General features: G+C 56.7%; 1 protein-coding gene across 1 annotated transcript in view; it reads left to right on the top strand.

The window, feature by feature from the left end:
- The window catches only part of CRISPLD2 (cysteine rich secretory protein LCCL domain containing 2), a 62414-nt gene that overhangs the window by 24763 nt on the left and 13189 nt on the right, over nucleotides 1-24462 (top strand). The window contains exons 6-14 of the mRNA XM_082712000.1: nucleotides 1100-1200; nucleotides 5718-5873; nucleotides 7455-7515; nucleotides 10011-10077; nucleotides 10766-10896; nucleotides 12672-12715; nucleotides 14500-14572; nucleotides 16801-16876; nucleotides 23388-23521. Of these exons, the coding sequence (XP_082568126.1) occupies nucleotides 1100-1200; nucleotides 5718-5873; nucleotides 7455-7515; nucleotides 10011-10077; nucleotides 10766-10896; nucleotides 12672-12715; nucleotides 14500-14572; nucleotides 16801-16876; nucleotides 23388-23521 (843 nt within the window). The remainder of the gene's footprint in view (nucleotides 1-1099; nucleotides 1201-5717; nucleotides 5874-7454; nucleotides 7516-10010; nucleotides 10078-10765; nucleotides 10897-12671; nucleotides 12716-14499; nucleotides 14573-16800; nucleotides 16877-23387; nucleotides 23522-24462) is intronic.

Genomic DNA, 24462 nt, shown 5'->3' with positions numbered 1-24462 from the left:
CCTGACCTCCCAGCACCAGCGGGGCCCCCGGACCTCCCTGGGAAGCTGTCAGAAATGCTGCCCGACGGACCTGTTGATTTAGCAAGCTCTCACGGAACACGCGGCCTTCACCGTGAGCAGGGCCCTGGGCTGAGGGTCTCCATGCCATCACTCTGTCACTGCACAACCTCCTGCTGTGGCCCCTGTTACAGAGAAGGAGATAGAGGGTCAGCCCTGAGGGCAGTGGTGGGGTCACACGGCAGGCAGGGCAGGGGTTCCACTTGGGGGAGTTGCTCTGGATTGCTCAGTGGAGGGAGGCTGGGGGGAGGCCAGGGCCAGGCGTGGCTTCTCAGCAGGGCTCTGGATCACCTTCCTGAGTGGCCCACCAGGTCAACCCTGAAGGAAGTTTCTAGAAGGAATCACAAAGACTGGTCCCCCATCACGCATGGCTCCAGCTTGTGCTGTCAGAGGCCCAGGCTCTGGGAGAGGGGCTAGGGACACCGCTCCACACCTGTTACCTGGAGAACCAGGCCTGACCAGCCTCCATTTTCGTGGCCAGGGACTTCAGACAGAAGTGGACAGTGTCAGTGACATCTGGATGGACCTTGGTCCCAACCCCGAGGGCAGAGTGCTCAAAGGCTCTGAGCCCCTCCACTTGCTTGCTGTGTGGCCTTGGGCAAGTCACTTAACCTTTCAAGCCCCCGTGGCCTCCTCTGAGAAAGGGTGGAACTTCAGTGCCCCCCCCAAGGTGTCAGAAGGATGGAGGGACCTGGTCGGTAGGAGCTTAGTCGACACGAGCTCCTTCCCAGAACGTGCTTTTACTGCTTTGACAAACGGCTCAACAGGGCAGATCTCGGCAGCTCTCCAGGACGAAGGTGTTGGGCTGGGGTGGGGGGTGGTGGACAGTGTTCAGAGTCGTGTAAGGCAGGACACGGGCAGCGCAACGGGACCACGGTGCTGGGGAGGAAGGAGGTGTCCGAGTTCCCGCCGGGATTCTTCTAGAATTCTCTAGGCTCTATGCAGCGGCCTCTCCCTCCTGGACAGCCCAGGAAAGGGGCAAGGAGGGGCCCCGGGGCTCAGACGGCAGCCCCTCCTGATGGTGTTTTTGGTGTTCCCGCAGGGGGAACTGGATCGGAGAAGCCCCGTACAGAACCGGCCAGCCCTGCTCCGAGTGCCCGCCCAGCTACGGGGGCGGTTGTAAGAACAATCTGTGTTACCGAGGTAGGAAGTGACTCGGAAGCCACCCTGAGTGGCTGTCCCCTCTGTCAGTGGGCCCGGGGAAGGGCTGTCGTCAAACGGGCCAGCTGAACGCTGCAGTCGAGGCGCCCCTCCCCCACCCCTCCTCCTGCCCGTGCAGCCGTGGGTGGTGGGCAGACCCCCTCTCCAGCCCTGGCGTTCAGCCCCCCGCGTGTCCCCGCATGTCCCTTCAGGAGGCCTCTCCCGCGGCCCCACCCTGCGCTGGGCACTGGCTGCACACGCGTCCCTGCCGTGGTCAGCTCTCACGGTTTGGTCACAAACACACGACAAACAGGACTGTGCCTATCCGAGGTGACCTCCAGGCTGGCAGGGCTTGCCCCGCCCCCCGGGGCTGCTGGCCTCCTTCCTGCCACTCGGTGGCCCCTCGCGGATGCCTCGCCCGATTCGTCACGCGTGTTCACGGCTCCCTTCCCTCTGTGGCCCCGGCAGATCCGAGCGTCTGCCACGAGTCCTCAACCTTGTTTCTAGCTGGCCCCCCGGGACCTTTCCACGGTCCCCGCTGCTGTAAGTAACGCATCCTGGGGCCTGAATGGTTGCTCATGTTTTGCAGTCTTTTCTCCGGCTCTAGCCCTGGGGGGCGGAAGTGGGTCCGAGGCGCTCCCCGAGTGTTTGTGTTTGGGACGCGTTGTCCGTGTGGCCGCGTCGGCTGCCGTGGGACAGCAGAGAGGGGCCTCCCCGGAGGCTTGGGCATGCAGGAGCGGGCGGCTCTCCACGCCAGGCTTTTCTTGACAGTCCAGTGGGCTCTGGGGTGCAGAGACAGGTGGGCTGGGGTGTGGGGTCCCAGGCCCAGTTGGGGTGCAGGGGTCCTGTTGTCCCGGCCAGCTGGTCACCACTGGTTCTGCCCAACGTGAGCCCAGGAGACGGGGAGGCTTGTTAATAGCAGTGTCTCCTGCCGGCCCGCCCCGACTCTCTGTCTCCAAGTGGGGTGCCACACACTGGTCTTCAGCGAACCCCTCCACAGAAATTCCTGCTCTGGGTCCTGCATCCACGAAACACGGGTGCTAGAGCCCGGCGCGCTGGCTTCAGGAGGAGCACTCATACCACATGCCAGCCGTGGGACGCTGGGTAGGCCGCCCCCTCTCTGGGAGCCTCAGTCTCCCTGCCTGGAAGTGGGGGTCATGGCAGGACAAGATCGTGGGTGGAGACTGGCCCTCGGGCCTGTCCGGGCCCTTCCCTGTGTCCCTGGCAGGCAGAGCCCGTGGCTGCCGTCCAGTCCCTCAGGAGGGGCGAGTCCCTTGTCAGGTCCCGAGCGCCAATTTGGGGAGCTTAGGAGAGGGAGGCCCGTGGAGGATTCTCCTCAGACCTCCTGCCGTTCGCAGGGTTGTTTTCAGGGTCTGTCAGCCCCTCCACGAGGGCCTCCAGGCGCGTAAGCCAGAGCTGCTGGGTCCAGGAGTCGTCTCCATGGTTCCCGGAGCTGTGTGCTCGGGCATACCGCGTGCCGCCTGGGGCTCAGTCTGCCCGTCTGTAACAGTGGCAGTAAGAGTCTGTCTGTAGAAGCTGTGCCGGGAGGATGCCCAGAGAAGGGTGTGAGCGGCTGGCACAAGAAACAAGAACCCTTTCTAAACACACTCGTTATCCGCTCCCAGAAGTGGGGGTGGGGAGGTATGACTGCACTTGTCACCTTGCTGGGGTCCTTCCTCACCTGGTGGGGACTGTAGGTCCTCTCCCCGCCTTGGGGGTGGGGGGCTCATCTGTGCTGTGTATCTGGCAGATACATTCTCCTCCTTGGAAACAGAGACTTGGTGTCACACCTCCTCTAGGGAGCCTTCCCTGATTACACAGGCAGCGCACTTGCTTGCATGCTCTCTCTACCCCCAGACTCTTTCTGGATGCCTGGTCACCTGTTGTTCCAACAGCCAGTAGGCTCTGAGGGCTCCGGGGTCACAGAGCAGATGTGTTCTGCCTGCGAGCGAATGCATATATAGCCCAGATGCCCAGAGGGTCATTTTCAAAGGACACATGCACACAAAGACACCTCAGATGCTGGGTTACCCACCCAATGAAGCCTTTATGCTTGTTTCTTTATTTTTGATGGAAAACTCCCAAGTCCCCTTGGCAGGAATCCCAGCTTTCTTAGCTAACCAGGCAGAAAGTCTCTGGTAAAGCCGGTTATCTGCATAAGCTACTTAATCAGCACCAATTGAGGGGCCCCGAAAGGCCTTGACCTATAATGGGGATGGGTCAGGGTTAAAGATGGACCATTTGAGAAGTTTCCGACTCTCCAGCCTGAAACTGTGAACCCATGTGGCCATGACGGGTGTGGGCTGTGCGGCCGGGCAGCTTGACACTTGGCTGTGTGAGCTTGGGCAGGTCTCTTAGCCTCTCTGAGCCTTGGTTTTCCTGTCTGTGAAATGGGTCTGATTGGGCCTCCCAGGGAGCGAGGTGCGCAGGCCAAGGAAGCACCGAGCCGGTAGGGAGTCAGTGTGTGCCCCGTACCCATGAGCCCTGAGTTCTGTCACTACTTACAGAACAAGGTAGGCATCTGCAGGGGGCTGTAAGCAATGTTGTGGGGCCCGAGACCTCTGGTCCAGGATGGACCGTGCACACAGTGACCTTGTGGTGAACTCGGGCATGGAATTTCCCCAGGCCCGCTCTGCTCTGCACAGGGCATCTTAATTGGGATGTGCTCAAACACAGGCTATCGTCTGGGTAAGCACTTCCCTTTTCATGTGTGCGTCTGAGGGTGAGGACCGTCTGCCCGTTTTCTTAAATAGTGACCCTCAAACGCTTTAGATGGCTCTGCCAAACTATATTCGGCCGAATAAAGCCGCGATTATGAGGTATAAAAATCCTAAAGGCCAGTGGAAGAAAACCCGGCTCATTCCGGAGATCGCTCCGGCCGGCAGAGAAGGCAGAGCTGAATAGCCGCATTGACGGCGAGAGCAGACCCGAGACGGAACATGTGGGCCCAGCGGCGTTTGCAAACCCAGCGTCTTCCTAAAGATTCCGCCTATAGCTTTGGCCTCCAAGTGGTGATTTCAGAATTCTCTTGGTGAAGGTCTTCAAACTCAGCTGGGACTCTTTTCTTCTCTCTCTCTCTCTCTATTTTTTTCCTGAAAGAACCCAAAGAGAGAATTCCTTACGGCTTAGTTCATCCTTCATTCAGCAGATTTTATTCAGCAAAGCTGGCTGGGAGCCGGGTGTCTGGGGTTGAGGGGGGACAGGGATGAAACCGGCCGGCTCCTGGCCCCGGGGAGTTGGCAGCTGGTGGGAGGGGCAGGTGGTGGTGGCCTCGTAGCTGTCAACAGAGCTCTGATAAGGATGGCATCGGGCTCCGGACTGCCACCGCTTGACCCCCACCCGCTCTCCTCACCCAGGTGGCATGGTGGCTGTGCATGGTGTGGGGGGTGGGGACCAGCCCCTGGAACAGACGCAGCACATTCCAGCCTTGAGAAGCCCTGGAGAATTGGCCCTGGCTCTGGATGCTTGCTTTGCGTAGCCACAAAACACCTGGTCCCCCTTTGGAGCAGAGCGGTCACTGCTAAGGACAACCGGGAACGAGCTGCAGGTGTTCACGAGCCCTTGTCCCTGCTTGAATTTTAATCCAGTGCCACAGAGAGGCCTGGGAGGGGCTCCCAAGATGGGGCTTTCCAGCTCTGGTCTTCAGACACCCTTGGGGGATGGGGGTGCACACTAAAGTGGGAGACCCGCACCCCCCACGAGGGTGCACACCACGGAGTCCTTGACAAGGCCACACGGGCAGATAAAAGCAGCCGAACTGTTCCGTGCACTGGCAGGGCTTCATGGCTCAGTCCCTGATGGCCTGCAGGTGGGCTCTGACGAGCGCTTCCAGGTGTCTCTCAGGAGGAACCCGGGAAGACACGCGGATGCTCCCGAGAAATGGAATTTGGCTAATTAGCGTGCTAAAGCTGTGGGGCATGGTTGCGGGCGAGAGAACACCGGGCTGGGAGACGTCCAGGAGCCAGTGCAGAGACTCCGTTTCCGTTTTGAACCGGAGCAGGGACTTTGGCCCAGTCCTACATGTCGGGCCACGAAGCTTCGGCGCAGAGAAAGGCGTCGGCTTGGTGAGCGAGGACGCCGGGGTGCATCGTGGTCTAAAGACACCAACGCGGGTCGCCCTGCACCACGGTGGGCGCAAGACTGCGGAGACCCCTCCCCCGGCACACCCCGGGGGCCAGAGGGTCCTCAGGGGAGACCGTGCCGGTTTGGGGTCGGCCTCCTGAAGCCGCCTCCTCGGGCAGGTGGTGGCGTGTGGGAGGAGGGGCAGGAAGCCGCTGCCATCACCCAGGTGCAGGCGCCTGGCTTGGCGCTTCGGGTTGGCCCGGTTGCTCCCGGCCCCGCGGCACACGCGGCCCGCGGAGACTGCTCTGCAGCGTCACTGTCTCTCCGCCGCAGGCCGACCCTTTGCGACCGAGAGCCCCCCCGCCAGTCCAGCTGCCCCGTTGCCGTTTTCCCGGCAAAGTGCGTTTTTGCTGAATCCCCCGCTTCGTGTTCTCTTTCTCGTCCTCTTCATTCTGAAGAAGAGACGTTGACGTCCAGCCCCAAGCCGGAAACCGACGAGATGAACGAAGTGGAGGTGGCCCCCGTTCCCGTTCCCGAGGACAAGCACGTCTGGGACCAGCCGAGGGTGGTCAGACCCACGAAGCCCAAGAAGGCGCCCGCCGTGAGCTACATGAGTGAGTGCGGCTCTGTCCTCTGTCCTCGGCCCCCGGGCTGCCTGTGCTGGGGCGGTGGTGGGGGCGGGGGGCGGCCAGAGAGGTCTCCGGGTCAGCAAACAGTGGGGCACAGCGGGGAAGTGTAGCAGCGTTTTATTTATTTATTTACTTACTTACTTACTTTTAAAAATATTTTATTTATTTATTTGACACAGAGAGAGAGATCACAAGTAGGCAGAGAGGCAGGCAGAGAGAGAGGGGGAAGCAGGCTCCCCGCTGAGCAGAGAGCCCAATGTGGGGCTCGATCCCAGGACCCTGGGATCATGACCTGAGCTGAGGGCAGAGGCTTTAACCCACTGAGCCACCCAGGCGCCCCTGCAGCAGCATTTTAAAAAATTGGTATTTTTAAGTCCTTCCAAAGCAAGCATCGTGGGAGTGGGGCTTGGGTGGCATTTCGCCCCCGGCCGGCATTTCCAAGTTAGACCTTCTCCTTTGAAAGGGGGCTTGGGCTCAAGCTGGGTTCCTATGGAGGTTCCAGCGGGACGGGCCTCCCCAGGCCGGCTCGCTGGTGACCGGACCCCCACTGGCCTCCGTGAGACTTGGTTTGCTCAGCCCTACAAGGGGGGCGATAAGGCCCACGTGGGGCTGCTCTGCGGATCATTTGCAGTAACGGGGGCCACCCAGTGTCGGCGCTGAGCCCATCAGCACAGCGCCTCCCGCGGCTCCCCTCAGGGCTCCCCGGGGGCCCTCCGCTGAGAGAGATTGTCGCACTCAGCCTCGCCGGGCTTTCCCCTGACCTGCCCGCACACTCACCTCACGGCTTCCTTCTTTCTGCCCTCCCCAGCCCCGGCTGGAGCCCAACGTTCCATGTCCCCGCTCCAGCCCCTTAATGGAAGGTTTGGGGCTCCCTAGGGACATTTCGCCCCCAGGCATGACACAGGCCTGGGCTGTCTACCTGGGGTTCTCCGTGACCCCCTGAGCTGCCAACAGCATAAAATGGGAGCCCCCCCCCCAACCCTGAGCAGGGGTGAGCTCATGCTTCTCTGAACACCCCCCATCCCGGGCTTTTTTGGCTGCTCTGTCCCTGCTCTGCCCGAGCAGTCTCTGTCCTCATGGGTGTGCCAGTGTCGTGCTATCAAACTGTAACGCTGTGCCCAGATCCTCATGTGTCCCTAGAAAATAAACAAGGAGAGCTTGACAGAGCTCGTCATGGCAGGAGGAGGCTGTGAGGCCCACCCTTCCAGAACCGTCTGAGGCTTCAGGGCACTGGGTGTGGGCCAGGCCCCCTTCCAAGGTCACACTGACTTTCTCAGCGAATGCTCGCAGAAGCAGTACCCTTGACACTTGTTGCGGCTGGTCTCTGTGGAAACTGAACCTCGGACTGGGGAAGAAGGCCCCTGTCCAAGGTCACCCAGCTGCTCTGAAGGGCCGGGCCCGGGACTCGAGCCTCACAGCTGAAGTCTGCAGCCACGAGTGCTCCTGCTCGGGTTGTGACATGGGTTCCAGGATGTTCCAGAAAGTTCTCTGGAGTACGCGGTAGTGTCTTTTACCTCAGACCAATGTCCTGTTGGTGTGACGTGCATTCTGGTCCTTCTCTCCCAGCCCAGGTTGTCCGGTGTGACACGAAGATGAAGGACAAGTGCAAAGGGTCCACGTGCAACAGGTACGGTCCGGGCCGGGCCCCGCTGGCACTGACGCCCGCAGCCCTTCCTTCGAAGGGCCAGCCGTGGGGTGTGGGACGCATCATAGGTTAGACGGACCGTGATGTCTCTGAGGTCCCTCCGGCAGCCACCGTTTAAGAAAATCTTGGCCCACGAAGATGACCTGTGTCTATCGGCCCAGAGCAGGGCTCCTGACCTTGGCACTCGTGACGCTTAGGGCTGATGATTCTCTGTGGTGAGGCTGTCCTGTGGCCTGTAGGGAACGAGCAGCCTCTGGCCTCAAGGACGCCAGGAGCACCCCCACCTCCAGCCGTGGGGACTACAGATCGTGCCAGAAATTGCGCACCGTTCCCGGAGGGGTCCGATCACCTCCAGGAGACCTTGTGAGGTCGGGGCTCCACTCCAGCTGTGTATGTGAAGGGGGTCACACGGTGGCCCGGAGTGCTGTGCAGGGGATGTCAGGGCAGGGGCCATGGGAGGGCACATGTGAGCTGGCGGTGTTGGCCACTGACAGAGGTCGCGGGCCAGTGTGTTCCCCGGTCCTCAAATTAGGTCATCTTGCCAATGGACTCACTCAGCCTTGTCCATCCAGATGTTGGAGATTGGTGGCCAAGAAGGAGGGGTTTGGTTTTGGCAATGGGGCTGCTAGGCTGCTCTTTCTGGCAGCAAATGGCCGGCAGGTGCAGCAGCCTTGCAAGGAACCTCAGGTTCACAGTTGGAAAACCACGTCCGTGGTCACGAGTGGGCTTTACCCCTCTTGCTCTGGCTTTTGGCAGCCGTTCCTTTAAGGCAAACCATGTTACTTAAAAGAGAAGGTGATGGCTCCTACTTCATGCTGTGGGGCTTTGGAATTTGGTTTGGCCCGAGGACGGCCCCCCCGCACCGCCCCCGCCACTGGACTTGGGCACGAGCGTCAGGAAGTAGACTTTGAGCAACCCGGGATGAGGTCGCTCCAGGACTCGTGCATCCCCCGAGCAGCTGGCCGGCGTGTGCTGCAGAGGAAATCGGCCAGTCTGCTGGTGAGATGGGCAGCCTGTGGCACCGAGGGCTGGTGCCACCACCGTCCCCATGCATGGGGTCTGGGCATGTCTGCACAGCTCTGGGTGTCGGGAACACTCAGTGGTCCCTTTGCGCCGACTTTCTGGGCCACAAGCTCTTACGAGAGCATCACGCCTGAGTAGTCAGTGGGAAGAATGAGAAGCTCGGAGAACATGCATAGAGAGCCTTGAGAAAGTTCCAGAGTCGGGGCTTGCTGGGACCCACCGCAAGCAGGGAGAGGGACTGTCCGAGGCCACCGACGGAGAACCATATAATTCAAGTACGTCCGCCATCTCTCTCCTCGACGGCATCCCATCACCCGGTGCTTTGACAAAAATCACATCTGTTGGGCCCTTTCCCCCCTGGACTTTAAAAGGTGTTCTTGTTTAGAGGAAGTAATTCAGGAAAACAGCAGCACCGCCATCGTCTAAAGAAAACAAACAAAACAGTGTCACAGCATCTCCTTGATCTACAGCAATTAGGTGTAGTCCCTTCCTGTGGGTTCTCTGGGCCCTGGGGAGGTTCCCGCCGCTGACGCTGAAGCTTGTGAGCTACCGTTTTCACTTAAGGTTTTCCCAAGTCACGTACGTTTCAAAGACTTCATTGCTCGGGGAACGCATCAGACTCCAACATCATACGGCCGTGCAAACACAGGCTTGGCCGTCCCTTGGGCGGGGCTGGCTTCATTTCTAGTTTTTCATGATGCCAGACACTTGGAACAACATGGGGTCCGACTTTCCGACCTCTGGCTCGGGTTTATATGCCTACGAGGAAAGTTCGAGAATGGGAGAAAGTGAATTTTTAAGTCTTTCTGGAAAGATTGATGTAGGCATTTCAGGAGAATCCTCACTGGATTTTATTCTTTTTTTTTTTTTTTTTTAAAGATTTTATTTATTTATTTGACAGAGATTACAAGTAGGCAGAGAGGCAGGCAGAGAGAGAGAGAGGAGGAAGCAGGCTCCCTGCTGAGCAGAGAGCCCGATGTGGGACTCGATCCCAGGACCCTGAGATCATGACCTGAGCCGAAGGCAGCGGCTTAACCCACTGAGCCACCCAGGCACCCTGGATTTTATTCTATAAAAAAAACCCACCCTTGTGGTTTGACCCCTGGAAGGAGGCATATCCTCTTCAGCTGTACCTTCTTCGATGATGGTGTTCGAGAATGTACGTGTGCACCTTCAAAACCACTTGTCTTCTGTGAATTGTCCTTGAGTTTGCACCTCTGCCTTCACCGCGAGTCCTAAACACGGGAGAGGAAGGCCTGGTAGAGCCCGGAATGGTGCTGGCGTGAACTCCAGCCTGGGGAAATCGCGACTCGCCTGGACGCAGCGGGTTTCGCGTCCCTGGAGCTCCTCTCTGAGGTCAGAGTCGAGCTTTTGAAGGAGACGCACCCGGGTAGATTCCTGGTGAGAGCCTCGCAACACGTTCACCTCTGAAAATCTGCTTTCTTCTGCATCAGGTACCAGTGCCCCGCGGGCTGTCTGAGCAACCAGGCCAAGGTCTTCGGGACGCTCTTCTTCGAAAGCGTAAGTGCCCGTGCGGGCGGCCGTCGTGCGTTTGGAAGGGAGGCGGGTGGTTCTCCCACGACAGGATTTCCTTCCCCTCCCTCTGTCCAAGAGCCGACCCGCGCCTGTCTCTGGGCGCGCAGACTCGTAAAGCCACTTTTGGGGAATGGGGGCTCCCCCTCGGAAGGGGAGTCTCCATCCTAGACCGGGCGTTAACATGCTCCACTGGATGGGGAGAAAGGGCTGTTTGTTGCCGCTCTCCGTTCGTAAAGCCCCTCGGATGAGTTTTCTGAGATAAGCAGCCCCAGGAACAAAGCCGTGTTCTAGAGAAAGGTGAGTCAGACGTGGGGTGAGCTTTGGCCAGACATTTCGGCTTTTCTGTGGGTTGAGGACAAACACCCTGGACATTTCTTCTTCTTCTTCTTCTTTTCTTTTTTTTTTTTTTAGATTTTATCTATTTATTTGACACAGAGAGAGAGATCACAAGTAGGCAGGCAGAGAGTGGTGGGGGTGGGGGGAAGCTGGCTCCCCGCTGAGCAGAGAGCCGGACGCGGGGCTCCATCCCAGGACCCCGAGATCATGACCTGAGCCAAAGGCAGAGGCTTAACCCACTGAGCCCCCCAGGCGCCCCCCACCCTGGGCATTTCTAAAGAAGCCCGGACAAAGGTGAATTCAGACGTACTTACGGTGCCCCCGTCCCTGCCCCCAGTCGTCCAGCATATGCCGGGCCGCCATTCACTTCGGAATCCTGGACGCCAGCGGTGGCCTGGTGGACGTCACCAGGAACGGGAAGGTCCCCTTCTTCGTGCGGTCTGCGAGGAATGGCGTGGAGTCTCTGAGGTAACTATGATAAGGATTCCTTCTTCCTGGTCATGAAGATATCGTCGAAATCTCAAGAAGCACCCGACAATCTAAAGAAGCAGGGAAAAACAAAAACAAAAACAAAAAAACCTATGAAGACTTCACTCCGTAGCTCAAACTCCCCCCCCACAGGCGGTTTGCCATCTTTCCCCTGCGTGGGTTTTCCTGTGTTTGCTCTGGGCTGAGTTTTGACCCTCTCTTTGCTTCCCATCCTTGAGTTTACAGGTTGATTCTTGAATAGTATTTTTTTTTTCTTTCTGGAGAATGAGGCTTTCCATTTTTAAAATAGATTGACTTATTTTTTTCTTGGTGGAAGATACTGTTTTACGGCTAGGTCTGCAGACGGATGCTGGGCAGGCGGCCCTCCCCATCCTGACTATTGCGATGGGGCAGGCCACATCGTGTTCTGTCTGTGCGGTCAGAGCCATAAAGGAACTGGGGAGCACAGAGCCCGGCAGTGGGCTCTGCCCCCTCTCCCCATCTTGGTCCAGTTTCTTCATCCCTGCTGGGTGGCAGCACCTTGCTTGTGAAAGAGGGCCCTAGTGGGACCCAGAGCTGACCTCCATCTTGTGCCCAGAGCTACAGCCAGTCAATTTTTAACATGATGTGACTCCTCTGCCACCGTTGCGAGGAAAGATCTATTGCCCAGAGCCCTGAGAACGCTCCGTCACCCCATGCCCAGGGCCCCTTCCCTATCCAAGACCTAGAGCCCAGCCCAGCCTAGCGGGGACATTGGGACCCTGCCTCAGCCCCCCACAGCGCCCGGCCACGGCGCATCACCTCAAGAGAGCTTTCCTGTGTCAGTGCCTATCCCAAGGTCTGTAGCTAGGACCATGGGGACCAGAGCCCCTGTGTGTGTGTTCCAGGGAGCTCTGCTCAGGACATTTCAGAAAGCACATGAGTCATTCCCCTTTGAAAGGCCTGCTTCTTCAAGAGGTCTTGCAAAATTCTCTCTTCATTTTAGCTAGGGACTCCGGGGTTGTGTAAACACGAGCGCGGAAGTTTAACCGGAAGCAAAGAACATGTTCTCGGAGGCCGAGTGACCTAACGCCAGCCACGTCAGGCTCAACACGGGCACCACCGGGGTCTGGGCCCCGCGTGGCCTGGCATGCTTGTCCCAGAGCCGCTTCTGGGCCCTCCTGGGGGCCAACTTTGCATCTGGAGTCGGGTTCTTTGTGTTTTAGGGAGTCTGCAAACATCGGCACAAACATCAGAGCTTTGTTTTCTTTAACTTCTGATTGAAGTGTATTTCCTGCCGGTATGAATGGCAGCCCCAAACCAGAGCAGCGTTAGCGGGGCCAGCGACCCTCTCACTGGGAGAAATCCTGTTGCGGGGGGCAGGGGGAGGGTCTGAAAAGCCGGTCTCTGCCATGATTACCCTAAAAGGATAGTGGTTAGAAGACTGTGTTCACAAGGAAGTTCGGCTATCACTCAGACGCAAAGCCGCCTTAATCCTTGGATACCAAAAAACATCACTAATAACTGACTCCCTGTTAATCTTTTAAATGTATCATATGCCTTTTAAAGTCCTTATCCTGAGAAGAGGTCCGTAGGCTTCACCAGCCTGTCAGAGGGGTTTCTCGGCACAGAGAAGGTTAACAAGTCCTATTCTAGGATGTTCTAAGGGCTTTCGGGCTGGTAGGAATCTAAAAAGATAGGAAGATTAAAAAGTCGAGGCTGAAAAGAAACGCAGGAGCCATCTTGCTCTTTTAGGAACGAGTCTGTTTGCATTGAGCTCATGTATTCTTTTCCAGCAAATACAAGCCTTCCAGCTCCTTCGTGGTGTCAAAAGTCAAAGGTAAGCTGGCCAGTCTTTTTCTGTGTACTGACCATCATCCACAGGTCATCTTGAGTTTCCCTGGAGGTTTTCATTCTCCTTAGCTTTTGATTAAATGCATTTGATGCCTGCTAACACTGCTGTTCTCAGCATGTAAAGGCTTTTTCCTGATGAGGTCAGTTCTTTAACCACTTTCTAACCATATCTGAACGTGGCACTGGCCTTCAGTTGCCAAACCAGAAACAGGACTGGGGCTCTCAGCTGAGCGTCACAGAAATTCTAATGCCTGGGTCCAGAGCGCCTGAAGGAAGCGTCCGTTTCTACTGGTGGACAGTAGCAGCGGGAGCCCGTGAGGAGGGTGCCGAGGCCCCACGCTGGGCTCACCAGAAAACGGGGGTTGAGAGACAGTAACGTCTGCACGAACGCCGAAGGCAAACAGGACGAAGCTCGGGGCACGCACTTGCCCTCTCCGGCCTCCCTTTTCTATCGCCTGTATTTCCTATTGCCCAGGGCACGTCCCCGCGGCAGGGTGGGACGCATCCGTGGGAGGGCAGACCGTAGGCACAGGGGAGCCGTGAACTCGAACTGCCCAGCCCGGGCACTTGGCGGGAATGGTCCCAGGCAAGCGGAGATGCTTCCTCAGGAAACTGGCCCGCCGACCCTTCCTTTCCTTTGGGAAAGCGGTTCTTACCGTCATAGGCCCTGGATGCAGGAATATCTGGTTATAAAAACATGTAGCAGCTTTTTTTCCATTTTACAAAAGTAATGCCTATTTATTCCAGATAACTTAAAAATACAAAGAAGCATTGAAAAAAAAGGGGGGGGGGAATTTGGCCCCATTTCCGCCACTCAGAGATAACTTTGAGAGCATTTTGGTGGATACCTTTATGGTTTATTTTCCTGGTGATTAACAGTATTTGCACTGGTAATGCATTGATACGCTTTCAAGAATTGAAAGAGAATTAAATAATGATGTATTATTCTGTGCCTTTTAGTGGTGTTCTCAACCTAATTTTAATGACCTCCCCTGCCTTCCGTTGTACGGCGTCCCGTGGGGTACAGAACAAGTCCCCACGGGCTACCTAGACCTCCAGCCCGTCCAGATGAGAGGCTGGACCAGGGGTTGGCGGAAACAACCACCCTCAGGGCCAAACCCTTCCTGCCATCTATCTTTGCAAATAAAGTTTTATTGGCACATAGTCGCTCCCATTCATTTACACGTGTGCTGTGGCTGGTTTCTACTACGGTAGCAGAGTCGAGTGGTGGCCATGTAGTCCATATGGCGGCCAAGCCAGGAGTATTTAGCCTCTGGCCCTTTGGGAAAGGTTTGCCACACCTGGGGCTAGCTGAGGGCATGTGCTCAGAGACCACAGGCAGCCTGTGTTAGAGCCACTTTCTTACCTCCGTTGTTAAAAAACAACAAGTGACCTTGAAGAGGAGCTCTAGGCCTGGAATCAGAAACCCAGCTTCCCACCACGTCCCGTGCAGACCCAGGGTAGCCTCTGGGCCTCTGCTTCCTCCTCTGGATAGTTTTAGAATAGTACTTGACATGAGGACCAAGGAAGGGGGCACTGAGAGGTATCGTCGGTCCCAGGGAGCTGTGCACACACTCGGGCCGTGGGGCGTCTCACCCGTTGAGGGGCCCGAGGTGAGGTGCCTGCGGTGCTAGGCTTCTCATCCTGCCTCCGTGTGAGGGCCCCCAGAAGCCCCTAGGACCTGGGGGCCAAGGCCATCTCACAGGCTGGAGGCCTGAGACCCAGGCTTGCCAATGACCTGACCGATTCCCTCGGTGTTCCTCTCCCCAGTGCAGGACGTGGACTGTTACAGCACCGTCGCTCAGCTCTGCCCGTTCGAGAAGGTGGGGACCCACTGCCCCAGGTAAGGCTCACTGGCCTCTGGGTTTGCAAACACAAGGGCTGAGGGAAAGAGGCCCAGGGCTAGGTTGGGGTATCATCTCATGCAGCGAAGCATAACCAAGTTCTAGGCGTGGCCCTGAGTTCTAGGCGTGGCCCTTTGGTGCAGACGCCCGGGAAACCGACTGCTTTCTGCTCAGGGTTCTAGACCCGCTGGACCTCTCCCAGAGACCTCTGGCTCTCCACCCTGGCTGCGGGGTGGGGGGCAGGTGGGGGTGGAGTTGCCTGAGGGACGTCAACAGAACAGATTTCCCAGATCTGAGTCTCAGGGAGCGGCCCGGCGGGGAATCACCGTACTAAAAGCTTCGTGGGGTCTCTTGTCCCCTTCATCCGTCCCCTGGCTTCTTGGGCTTCATCTCTGACATTTTCTCTGGGTCACTTGAGAATCGGCTCATTAGAGCCCAACTTTTCTGAGGTGCAACTTGCACACGACAAAACCCACCCACTGTGACTGTACAATCCGACGCGTCTCGACAGACGTCTGGGTCATGCTGCCACCACCACGGTCGAGTGCCCAGCCTGCGAGAAAGTTGCCTCGAGTCACCCTCTCCTTCCACCTCTGCCCCCATGTCCCTGCCAACCACTGGTCTACGTTCTGTCACTATAATTTTGCCTTTCCCGGCATTTCGCCTAAACAGAGCCGTCCTAGTACGGAGCCTTTCGTGTCTGGCTTCTTTCCCTCTGCATAATGCTTTTGAGTTTCTTCTGTGCCACGAGCACATCGGTGGTCTCTCCTGTCGCCGTGCGGGGTTCTAGTCTGTGCCTGGACCACAGTTTGTCTAAAGAGTAGATTTTAAACACGTCCACCCCCCACCCCCACCACCAAACTGTACTGGCTGATTTTTGGAGGGTGATGCAACCGGAAATAAAGTAACATTTGGTAACATCTGCTTCTGACGTACCTCATGGGTCCTCTCGGAGCTGTGACCCCTTCTCGGGGGGCCTTGAGGCCTATGGATTTTCTTACAGACTGACCTTAAACTAACCTGTGGACACCCCCAAGGTGTGAGCAGGGAAGAGCCCCAGGAGGGTCTGGTGAGGGAGGAGACACTGAACGGGGCCCCCAGGTCCCCCCCTCTGTGGCCCACGTTCCCCGTGGGGCTTTCTCACGGGCTCCCAGGGCCACGGCCATCACCACGCTGACCCCCTTTGAATGTTCCATTAAGGAGGACAACCTTTTACTGAATATTAAATCATTAACCTAACTAACTCTGAAGCAGAAGCAGAAGGAAGTTACTTCAGAAAACACAAATGAACAACCACCAAGAGCTTGACACAGTGCACGTCCGGAAGAGACAGTTTCTGACCTGCCGTTCTAGAAACCGTAGGCAAGAATTTTCTTGCCCAAATTCTTTTTTCTTCTTGAGCATCGCGCAGGCACCACCTCCTCCTCTCCGCCCGCCCTTGTCCCCTCCCCCACGCCTCCAGACTGTTTTGGCTTCTCACTGCCTTTGCCTGGGCTCCCTTTCCTGCCAGAATCCAGTCTCTCTTGAGGCCAGATGGTTTCCGGCCGCCATCTTGGCTCCAGCCCCATGGCGTACTGTTCCAGATAAAGGCAAAAAAACCTTTTCTTAAATAAAGCTCGTGCTTTTTCCCCCCGGTTTGGGTATCTCCCGCCACCTAGGAGCCACCCATTTCCAGAGTGAGGCGCTCTCCTCATCCTCTCTGCCTACAGCAGGAAGTGGTGACTGACCCAGTGGTGATCTGACCCCTTCGGCTCGCAGGTTATCAGTGCCCCTCCCTGGGATAGTGTGACTCACTGAGGTGAGGGCCCTCCACCCTTTCCTCCCTCACACAGGAAAAGTGGCCTTTGACAAAGTCGATTGATTATAATCTCCCTAGTGCGCCCATGATATGAACCGGCTGACGGCCCGAGAAGGGGAGGTACCATCTCTCGCAATCCCGCATTCGACTCTCTGATGCATTTATCCTCTTTTGCCGTGTTATTTCTGCGTGTCTCTTTTGTGCGGAGTTGGAAAATTCTATATGCGGTGTTTACGAAGAGGGAAAATATCTTTACCACTGCTGGGGGGGAAGAGATGTTATTTTTCTTAGAGAGTTGACTGTGTGATAGTTTCCTTTCCCGGGTAAGCCGCTCGATCTTGAAATCCAAATGGGGAAGGCCAGCTGCTTCTCAAGAACTTTGGTCTTCTGCTGATCAGAGCCGTCACACGCATGTTTCTGGTTTTCCAGGGTACGGTGTCCAGCACACTGCAAAGACGAGCCGTCCTACTGGGCTCCTGTGTTTGGAACTAACATCTATGCAGACGTGAGTACGCCGACATTTTCAGTGGCCTCCTCTCCACGCATGCTCAGACCTCAGAAACGATGTTCTAAGGTCTGGATACCAGAAACCTGAGATCTCATTCCCGTGCTTTGAGCGAAATGGAGATCACTTCTTTCTGCAACCCCGGCCCTGGCTGCCCCGCATGGGGGCGTCTTGGTACCTCCACCGGTGTGTGTGTGTGTGTGTGGTCGCAGATGCCTGGGGACCTCATCGTGTCCGAATGCTTTCATGGTTCGGTAAATGGAATCGTACCTTCCCATTCATGTGCGTTTCTAATGTGAAGGCTCTCAGGTATCACGCATTTAACCCTTCATTTCTCCAGCTAACTCAATCACCCTTCCAGCTCTCCTGATGCATTTCTAGAACTGGTCCACTCTAGTCGCTGCGTGTCCCCACTTAGCTAAAAGCACACAGAAGGAAATATAAATCCCACTAATCGACAGCTTGTTCATAACCACTCTTAGCACACTGCAGTCTGTTCTTCCACATTTCCTTGCTAACTTTAGTAAGGACGTTTTAGCCTGATTTTTCTGAGTGAATCGTCCAGAATGTAGTCTGTTCCCTCCAGTTGCCCGGGATTAAGACACACGGTGTCCCAAAGGATGGGAATGTGGTCCCAGCCCTGTCCACCAGGCTGTGTGATCCTCTCGCCAAGTTGCGTACCTCTCTGTAGAATGAGCCGGCTGGGATTTTCTAGTCCAAGAAATCTTTGAGACCTAACATTTCCTGATTAGATCAGCATCACCCATCCCCCCGCCAACATTTTTACTCAGCTTTTTTCCGTCTTCATCTTAATTGTTCTCTCCCACACACCACCACCATCTTTGCCTGCGTCTGCTTCGTGGGTTCCAGATTCCTGTAAATCTGAGGTCACTAAGTCAAAGCAGTCTTCATGGCTAACCTTTTTCTTACCCATCTTTTTCCTTTCCTCTTTGAGTCTTTTTCTTCTCAGGATCCATTCAGCCACAATTGAGTTTTAAAAGGTTAATGGAGTAAAATATTGTGTATCAATTGTGAAAAGAAATGTTTGAGCCAAGCTTTGATTTTAAAACGCCTTAAGAATAAAGAGATAGGCCAAGTGATTCTAGCCAAATACAGAGAAACAATTAACCAGCATTGGCAATATTCCTGTCTGATAAAGTGGAATTTAAGGTTAAACGTACTGAATGGGACAACACAATTCTTGTGGAATGACGCGAAAGGTGCAGTTTGTGAAGGTCTGAGATCAAATCTGTATGCACCGAACAACATGGCAGCTAAACATATAAAGTTTTTTTTTTTTTAACTTAGAAATGCAAAGAGGACTTGATGAAAATTAGTAATAATGTAAAAATTTTACTATTTTTGGGTTCTTTAAGAACACCATTTCTAGGTATTGTTGTCCCCCCCTGTTCTGCCTTGCTGGAATGTACCTGCACTCATAATTACACTGATGGGAACAGGCATGGGAATAGAGACCTGTATGTGGTCTTGAACTTGTTCTCCAGGGTTTCGAGCTCTTGGAACCACAGTGCTCAGCCCAGGGCTTGGCACATAATGACTGTTCAGTTAATGTCTGTTGAAGGAGTAAATCAATGAAGATACTAAATTAGTTGATGTTTAAATATTAAGCTCTTCCAAAAATAAGGAAGGGAGAAAGAAAGAGAAGAAGAGAGGGGAGACTGGGCGGGGAGAGGGGGGGAGTAGGGAGAGAGGGAAGGCCGTTCCGTCCATCTCCAGGGTTCTTTTCTGGGCTCGGTTTCTAGGTCACTCTGTATTCTGGGAAATGATGATGCCTTTTGGAAAATGTCTGTTTAGCTAAGAGATTTATTTTGGGAGAGTTGTCTCCAAATCTTCGAAGGGCCCAGTGGTGCCGCCGTTCCTGCCTGCTCACGTTATCTGCCAGTCTCCTCCCTTCGTGGTGCGCCGCAGGCAGGAGAAGCAGCAGGACGTAGCCCAGAGAGCAAGGTCTGGGTCACAAGATGCGAGTTCAGACCCGATTGTGAGATCGCGGGTGAGCCTTTCTCCTGCTCGGAGCCTCAGGTTTTCTCATCTGTCTTTCCTAACTCCCTCAGCGGCTGGAGAAGTTCTCACCCTTGGGCCCACACCAGAATCCCCCAGAGGGCTCGTTCTGACAGATTTCTGGGCCCCACCCCAGCCTGTCTGACTCCGTGAGTCTGGAGAAGAGCCAGAGAATCTCCTTTGGTGACGAGTTCCCAGATGACGCTGATGCCGCTGTTCTGGGACGACAGTCCCTGGAGCATTCTTGGTGACGGTGACAGTGATGATCACGGTGGTGCCACTTGCCTTATCAACTAACATCTCCTGACGGCTGCCGGCAGCAAGCCTGCGTTCAAGCCCTGAGCTTGTTGCGTCTTCCAGAGAGTTCTCTCCGGCCCTCGCAGTCCCATGAGGAACGGTGGACAGCGTGCTGGCTCTGGGGGGCTGGGCGGGGGGCAGTCCTGACTCTGCTGTTTGCCGGCTGAGTGATTTGGGGCAAATCCCTGAACCCCCCTGAACCTTGCTCCACTCGTCTGCTAAGAGAGGTTAATAACACCCAGCTCGCAGGGTTGTTGAGAGAGTTCTCTGTCACTGCACAGGAAGCTCCGACAGCAGGGCCTGCCTTGGCGAATGCTTGAAAGTGTTACCTGTGATGATGACCCGCCATTTGTACTAAGAAAATAAGGGCTCTTGGGGCCAAAACATGTCATTCAAGGCCACCCGGCGGGCAAGTGGTGGAGGCAGAGGCAGGACGAACTCCGGCCTCTCTGAGACCCGATTTTTGCGGGTGGCAGCTGTTTATTTGCGTCACTCGGGGCCTAGGAAGAGAAAGCGGGCGCCTGCACGTTTAGGAAGCTTCGTGAGAAGGGGGTGAGAAAGGGGAAGACGGGTTGCCCAACGCTGCGGGTGCTTGGAGAGGTGTGTGTTGATCGCGGCCGAGAGCCGCGCCTCTGAGAAACATCTACCGCCCACGCGAGAGTCTCACACTCAAGGCTGCAGCTTGATGTTATCACGGAAGACTTGGATACCGCGGGCGTCCAGAAATCCTCCGGGGACAGGAGGCAAAGGACTGTCACAGGATGCAAAACCAGAGCGCGGCTCCTCCGGGCAGCGTTTCTGCGGGCGGTGGGCTCGGGTCCCCCCTTACCCACCGGCTGCTGCGGCCGAAGCAGCCCCGGGCCTCACGCCCGAGGACTGGGTCAGCGGAGTGAGCAGTGTCCAGAGAGATGGAGGAAATGCCTGCCGGCGAGAAGAGCGCGCGTTCGTGCCGGCACAGCTCACCCCCCAACCCTGCCAACCCGGCGTTCAGAGGAAGCCTGAAGTCTCCGTCTCTGAGATGGTCGTCCGTGCGCTGCTTCCGAATCTTTGGGGGACACAAACCCTTTGAAGGGCTGGAAACTTGCAGATCCTGTTTCCAGGGGGATGATTAAAAAGGCTTCCTCGTGTGGACGAGGGAACCCGCTGTCCCGGCTTCTCCGGGGTCTCCCACGTTCGGTGCTGACACCAAGGAAGTGCTTGCTGATGTGCCACTCGGGTCTCCCAGGTCCCCCAGAGCCCGCTCGGCGAAGGAGCCCTGCCCTTGTCCGTGTATCAGAGAAGAAAGGATGTGTCGGCCCAGAGTCACACGTGGCCTTCGGTGACTCTGACAGCTCAGTCCCAGAGAGCGGGCACTCGGTCTCTCAAGCCCTCGTGTGGGAGCATCCCGGGGTCTCGCCCTGCCCGGCCCGCGGCACAGTGCACTTCCCAGGGACCCCTCAGGGCGGCTTCGGGTGCCGAGAAGCGATTTTTCTTCTGATGCAAAACCAGCGGCTTCTCTGGCAGGACCGAGTTTTGAAGGAAGGGGGCAGGAGCCCACGGCCTGGCGGGGCGTCCCTAAGAGGGACTGCCCCAGACTCCCAACGTGTGAGATTCCAGATCTGTGTGAGATTTCAAATAGGGATTTTCAAGGAACCCACCTGAATCTGTTCACTCCCGTCTTGGTGTTAAGAACCTGCTTGATGGGTTCCTTGCCCCATTCAAAGGGCAGCTCGGGGTACCTACCCTGTTCTTCGTTCTGGGTCTGCGGACCGGACCGCGCCTGAAGCCCCGTGTAAGCAGGATCCTACAGGATTCCTCTTTCCCAGCCCACTCTCGTCACGAAGGAGGTTCTGGATGGGTTAGCCAATGGTTGGGACCCCCCATGTACTGTGCAAACAGTGGCCTTGAGGACAGCCAAGGCCAGACGCACATGCCCCCTCCCCCGCTGAGTGACCCCCGCCAGGCGGTGTTCGCAAACTTGGGTCCCGGTCCACCGTGGCCTCGCCTCCACTCCCTGCACAAAGCACCGCCCCCCTCTCCCTGCTCGACACACACGGAGTCTGCAGGCTAAGCCGGTGAGGGCCGCGGCCACGGGTCACCAGGTCACTAGGTCTGGCCCGTCGACGTCATTCTGACTCCATCTCTAAGTTGGCAGCTTGCTGAGCTAGAATAAGCTGCTGCCTTGGTCAGCTTGACGCACCCCGTTACCGGAGTCTCGGGGGCCGTTCCCCTGGTGACTCTGTTTCCTGAGTATCTGGAAGTCCTCACTTGAGGGACCTAATAGATGTCCCATCAGAAGCGGTATGTGTTTCTTAGGGCTGCCGTGATACATGAGCCCAGACTTAGTAACTTGGTGGCCTTCCTCTCACAGTCTGGAGGTCCGAAGCCCAGCACCGGCCTCCCCAGGTACAGGTCAGGCTGTCGGCAGAGTTCTACTCCTTCTGGAGCCCCCCTCCCAGGGGCACCTGTTTTCGTGCCTTTCTCACTTTCCAAAAGCCGCCCACAGCCCCTGCCCCGCATCCGCAAAGCCAGCCCTGCGGCATCTGCAGCTCTGTCTCCCATCTCTGCCCCGCTGGCCTCCCTCTTAGAAGGACCCTGGGGATGACTCTGGGCTCCCCTCCTCCTCAAAGTCCTTACCTCCGTCCCAAGTGCGGCGTCCTTTGGCCACGGGCGCTCACGTGGTCACAGGCTCAGAGACAGCGATGCGGACTCTCCGGAGGCCGTGCCTCTGGGGGCCTCGGATGCACAGACGTTCCCTCAGCTGGACCTCAGCGGGAATCTCGGCTAAGCCACTGTCTGTGCTGCCCCAGCCAAGTTCTTGGTTCTCACCAAACCCACGCGCTCTGGCCCGTGGAGTGGGAACGGCGGGACAACCTGTCCCGCTGGAAGATGAAGTGAGATCCCAGGCCCAAAGCGGTCCGCCTGGGCCCGGGACTGGAGAAGCCGGGAGTCTGCATTCTGTCTGCTAAGGGGGAAGGAGGCTGCTGAGCCCACATACGGATCCGCGCGGCCCTGGCCGCTCACAAGAACCCCCGACCGGTGTTGAAAATGCCAAATCCAGGCTTCCCCCACCGCTGCTGCGTCCGGGGGTGGGGGCGGGAAAGGGGGTCAGGCACCGTCACCGGGTGAAGGTGCTGCACGGGGCTCTGGGTTGCGGTGAAGACTGACCCCCACGGCCAAGGCCAGGGTTGGGTCTTTACCCCAAGCCGGAGGACAGGATCACAGACGTGGCCGGAGTGGGTCACCCACGTGGTGCTTCACCTCGAGTGTGCCTCAGTCCCCCGGCCCCCGTCGGGGGCGACTGAATCAGCTGGTCAGGGTGACCGAGGACCAGCCACCCCACATGGGATTGGTTAGTCTCAGACGTTCCGTCCTGCGGATCCTTCTTCTGCTGGCTCCCTAAAGGCCCTGGTGAAAATTTAACTCCAGGGTTTGTAACCCAGGAATTGGACTGCTTGATAACTTTGGAAAACAGCACACCCTGCCCCTATTTAAAAACCAGCAGCTTCCTTGGCACCTAGAATAAGCCTAGACCCCCCCGTCATCCTCACAGCCCCGCGGGATGGGCCCCGTTCAGCTCTCCCACCTGCCCCGCCACACTCCCCTGACGCTGTATTCTAGCCACCGTGGCCCTCTTTCTGTTCCTGGGACATGACAGGTTCACTCTTACCCCAGGGCCTTTGCACAGGCTGTCCCCTCTGCCTGGGATGCTCTTCCCAGCTGTATTCATAGGCGGTGGCCCGTTCCTTTTTCTCACCCAAATTAAACCTCAAATGTCACACCAAGAGCAGATTAACCATCCTGAGTGTCTCCACCCATTCACGTAACCCCATGAGCCAGCTTTATTTTCTTCACAGCCAGAGTTGGTTCTGTGTGTATTTGCTTCCTGGTCAGGCTCCCTCAACTGCCTGAAGGCCAAGTCTTTATTTTGTTCCCTGCTGAGTTGTCCTACATGTAGCACAGGGTCTGGCACCCAGTAAGGTGCTCAGAAAACCCTCGCTGAAGGAATGAATGCGTGTATGAGTGAAGGATGCCGGTTCTCTCGGGAGAGACCCCAAAGGAATCAAGGGGGTGATGGGTGTTTCCTAGGGGTAACTTGGTCAATGACACCCCCTCCCCCGCCAGCGTGGCGACCAAGTCCTGGTTGGCGGGAGCGGGGCTTCGCCTGGGAGCACAGCACCCTTGACGTTGATCCCGGCCCTTCTCGCCCTTTCAGAGTTCAAGCATCTGCAAGACGGCCGTGCACGCGGGAGTCATCCAGAACGAGAAGGGGGGTTACGTGGACCTGATGCCCGTGGATAAAAAGAAGGCCTATGTGGGCTCGCTCAGTAACGGAGTCCAGTCTGAAAGGTAGGGCTGCGTCCTCCGGCTCTCGTCACCCGAGGCCACCGACCGTGCCCCTGGGGCACCTGGGAGGGAAGCCAGTGTCCTGGACCCTGGGAGGGAAGCCAGTCAGGCTTGTGTTCATTCTCACCAGAATGCACAGGACAAGGCTGTTCTTTTCTCTTCCTTTCTGTTTTAAAACTGAGAACTTTTTTCTATGACATTATATGTTTTTGTAGAAGATTGAGAAGCCTCCCATGAGCCCCCCCCAAAAAAACAATCGTCCATAAGCTCTCACCTGGGGGGTTACCGTGAGGCTTGTGCTGCGCCTCCTTCTGGTCCTTTTACTTGGCACGGGCGCGAGGAAAACACACAGGATCCAATCACGGTGACTCAGTGGTTCTCTGCGGCCAACAATAGTGTGGTTATGTCCGTCACAGAAGTAAGAGCCAAGGGCTTGGAGCTCCGCTTCTCACTGGCTTTGTGCCCGCCAGCCAGCTGCCTGATTCCTTGTACCTTAGTGTTCTCCCTGTGATACGGGGACAGCACCGGCCCCGGCCTCACGGAGTGGCTGGAGGATTAAGCCAGTGGCTGTCTGTGGCTGAGAGCAGCGGCTCTTGGAGTGGACAGTCGAGTACTCTGTATTTTCACTGATTAGGTCATCAAGCAGCTCCTAAGCTCCGCCACCCCATCTCTGCTGGTGACCCCACACAGTTGCGTCTGGTGGGCACACTGCACCTCTCTCCTGTTTGGGCAGTCCGTCCAGCACTTTCCCATCCCAGGAGGGGCGGGTGGTGATTGTCCCGTGATGGCCATCCTCGTGGGGGAATGTCTGCACATGCCAGTGCTTATTTCCAGAAATCTCTGGAAATGACATCCCTAGATCAAAGACTGAGCAAATGTCTGAGGCTTTTGGGTAGGCCTTTCCAGAATGTTCTTAAGGGGTCCCAGGGTGGCTTCAGGCTGCC

This window comes from Mustela nivalis (genome assembly GCF_964662115.1).
Source record: "Mustela nivalis genome assembly, chromosome: 18".
NCBI lineage: Eukaryota > Metazoa > Chordata > Mammalia > Carnivora > Mustelidae > Mustela > Mustela nivalis.
Note: the sequence above shows the minus strand (reverse complement) of the source record. Positions and strands in the feature narration are given on the sequence as shown.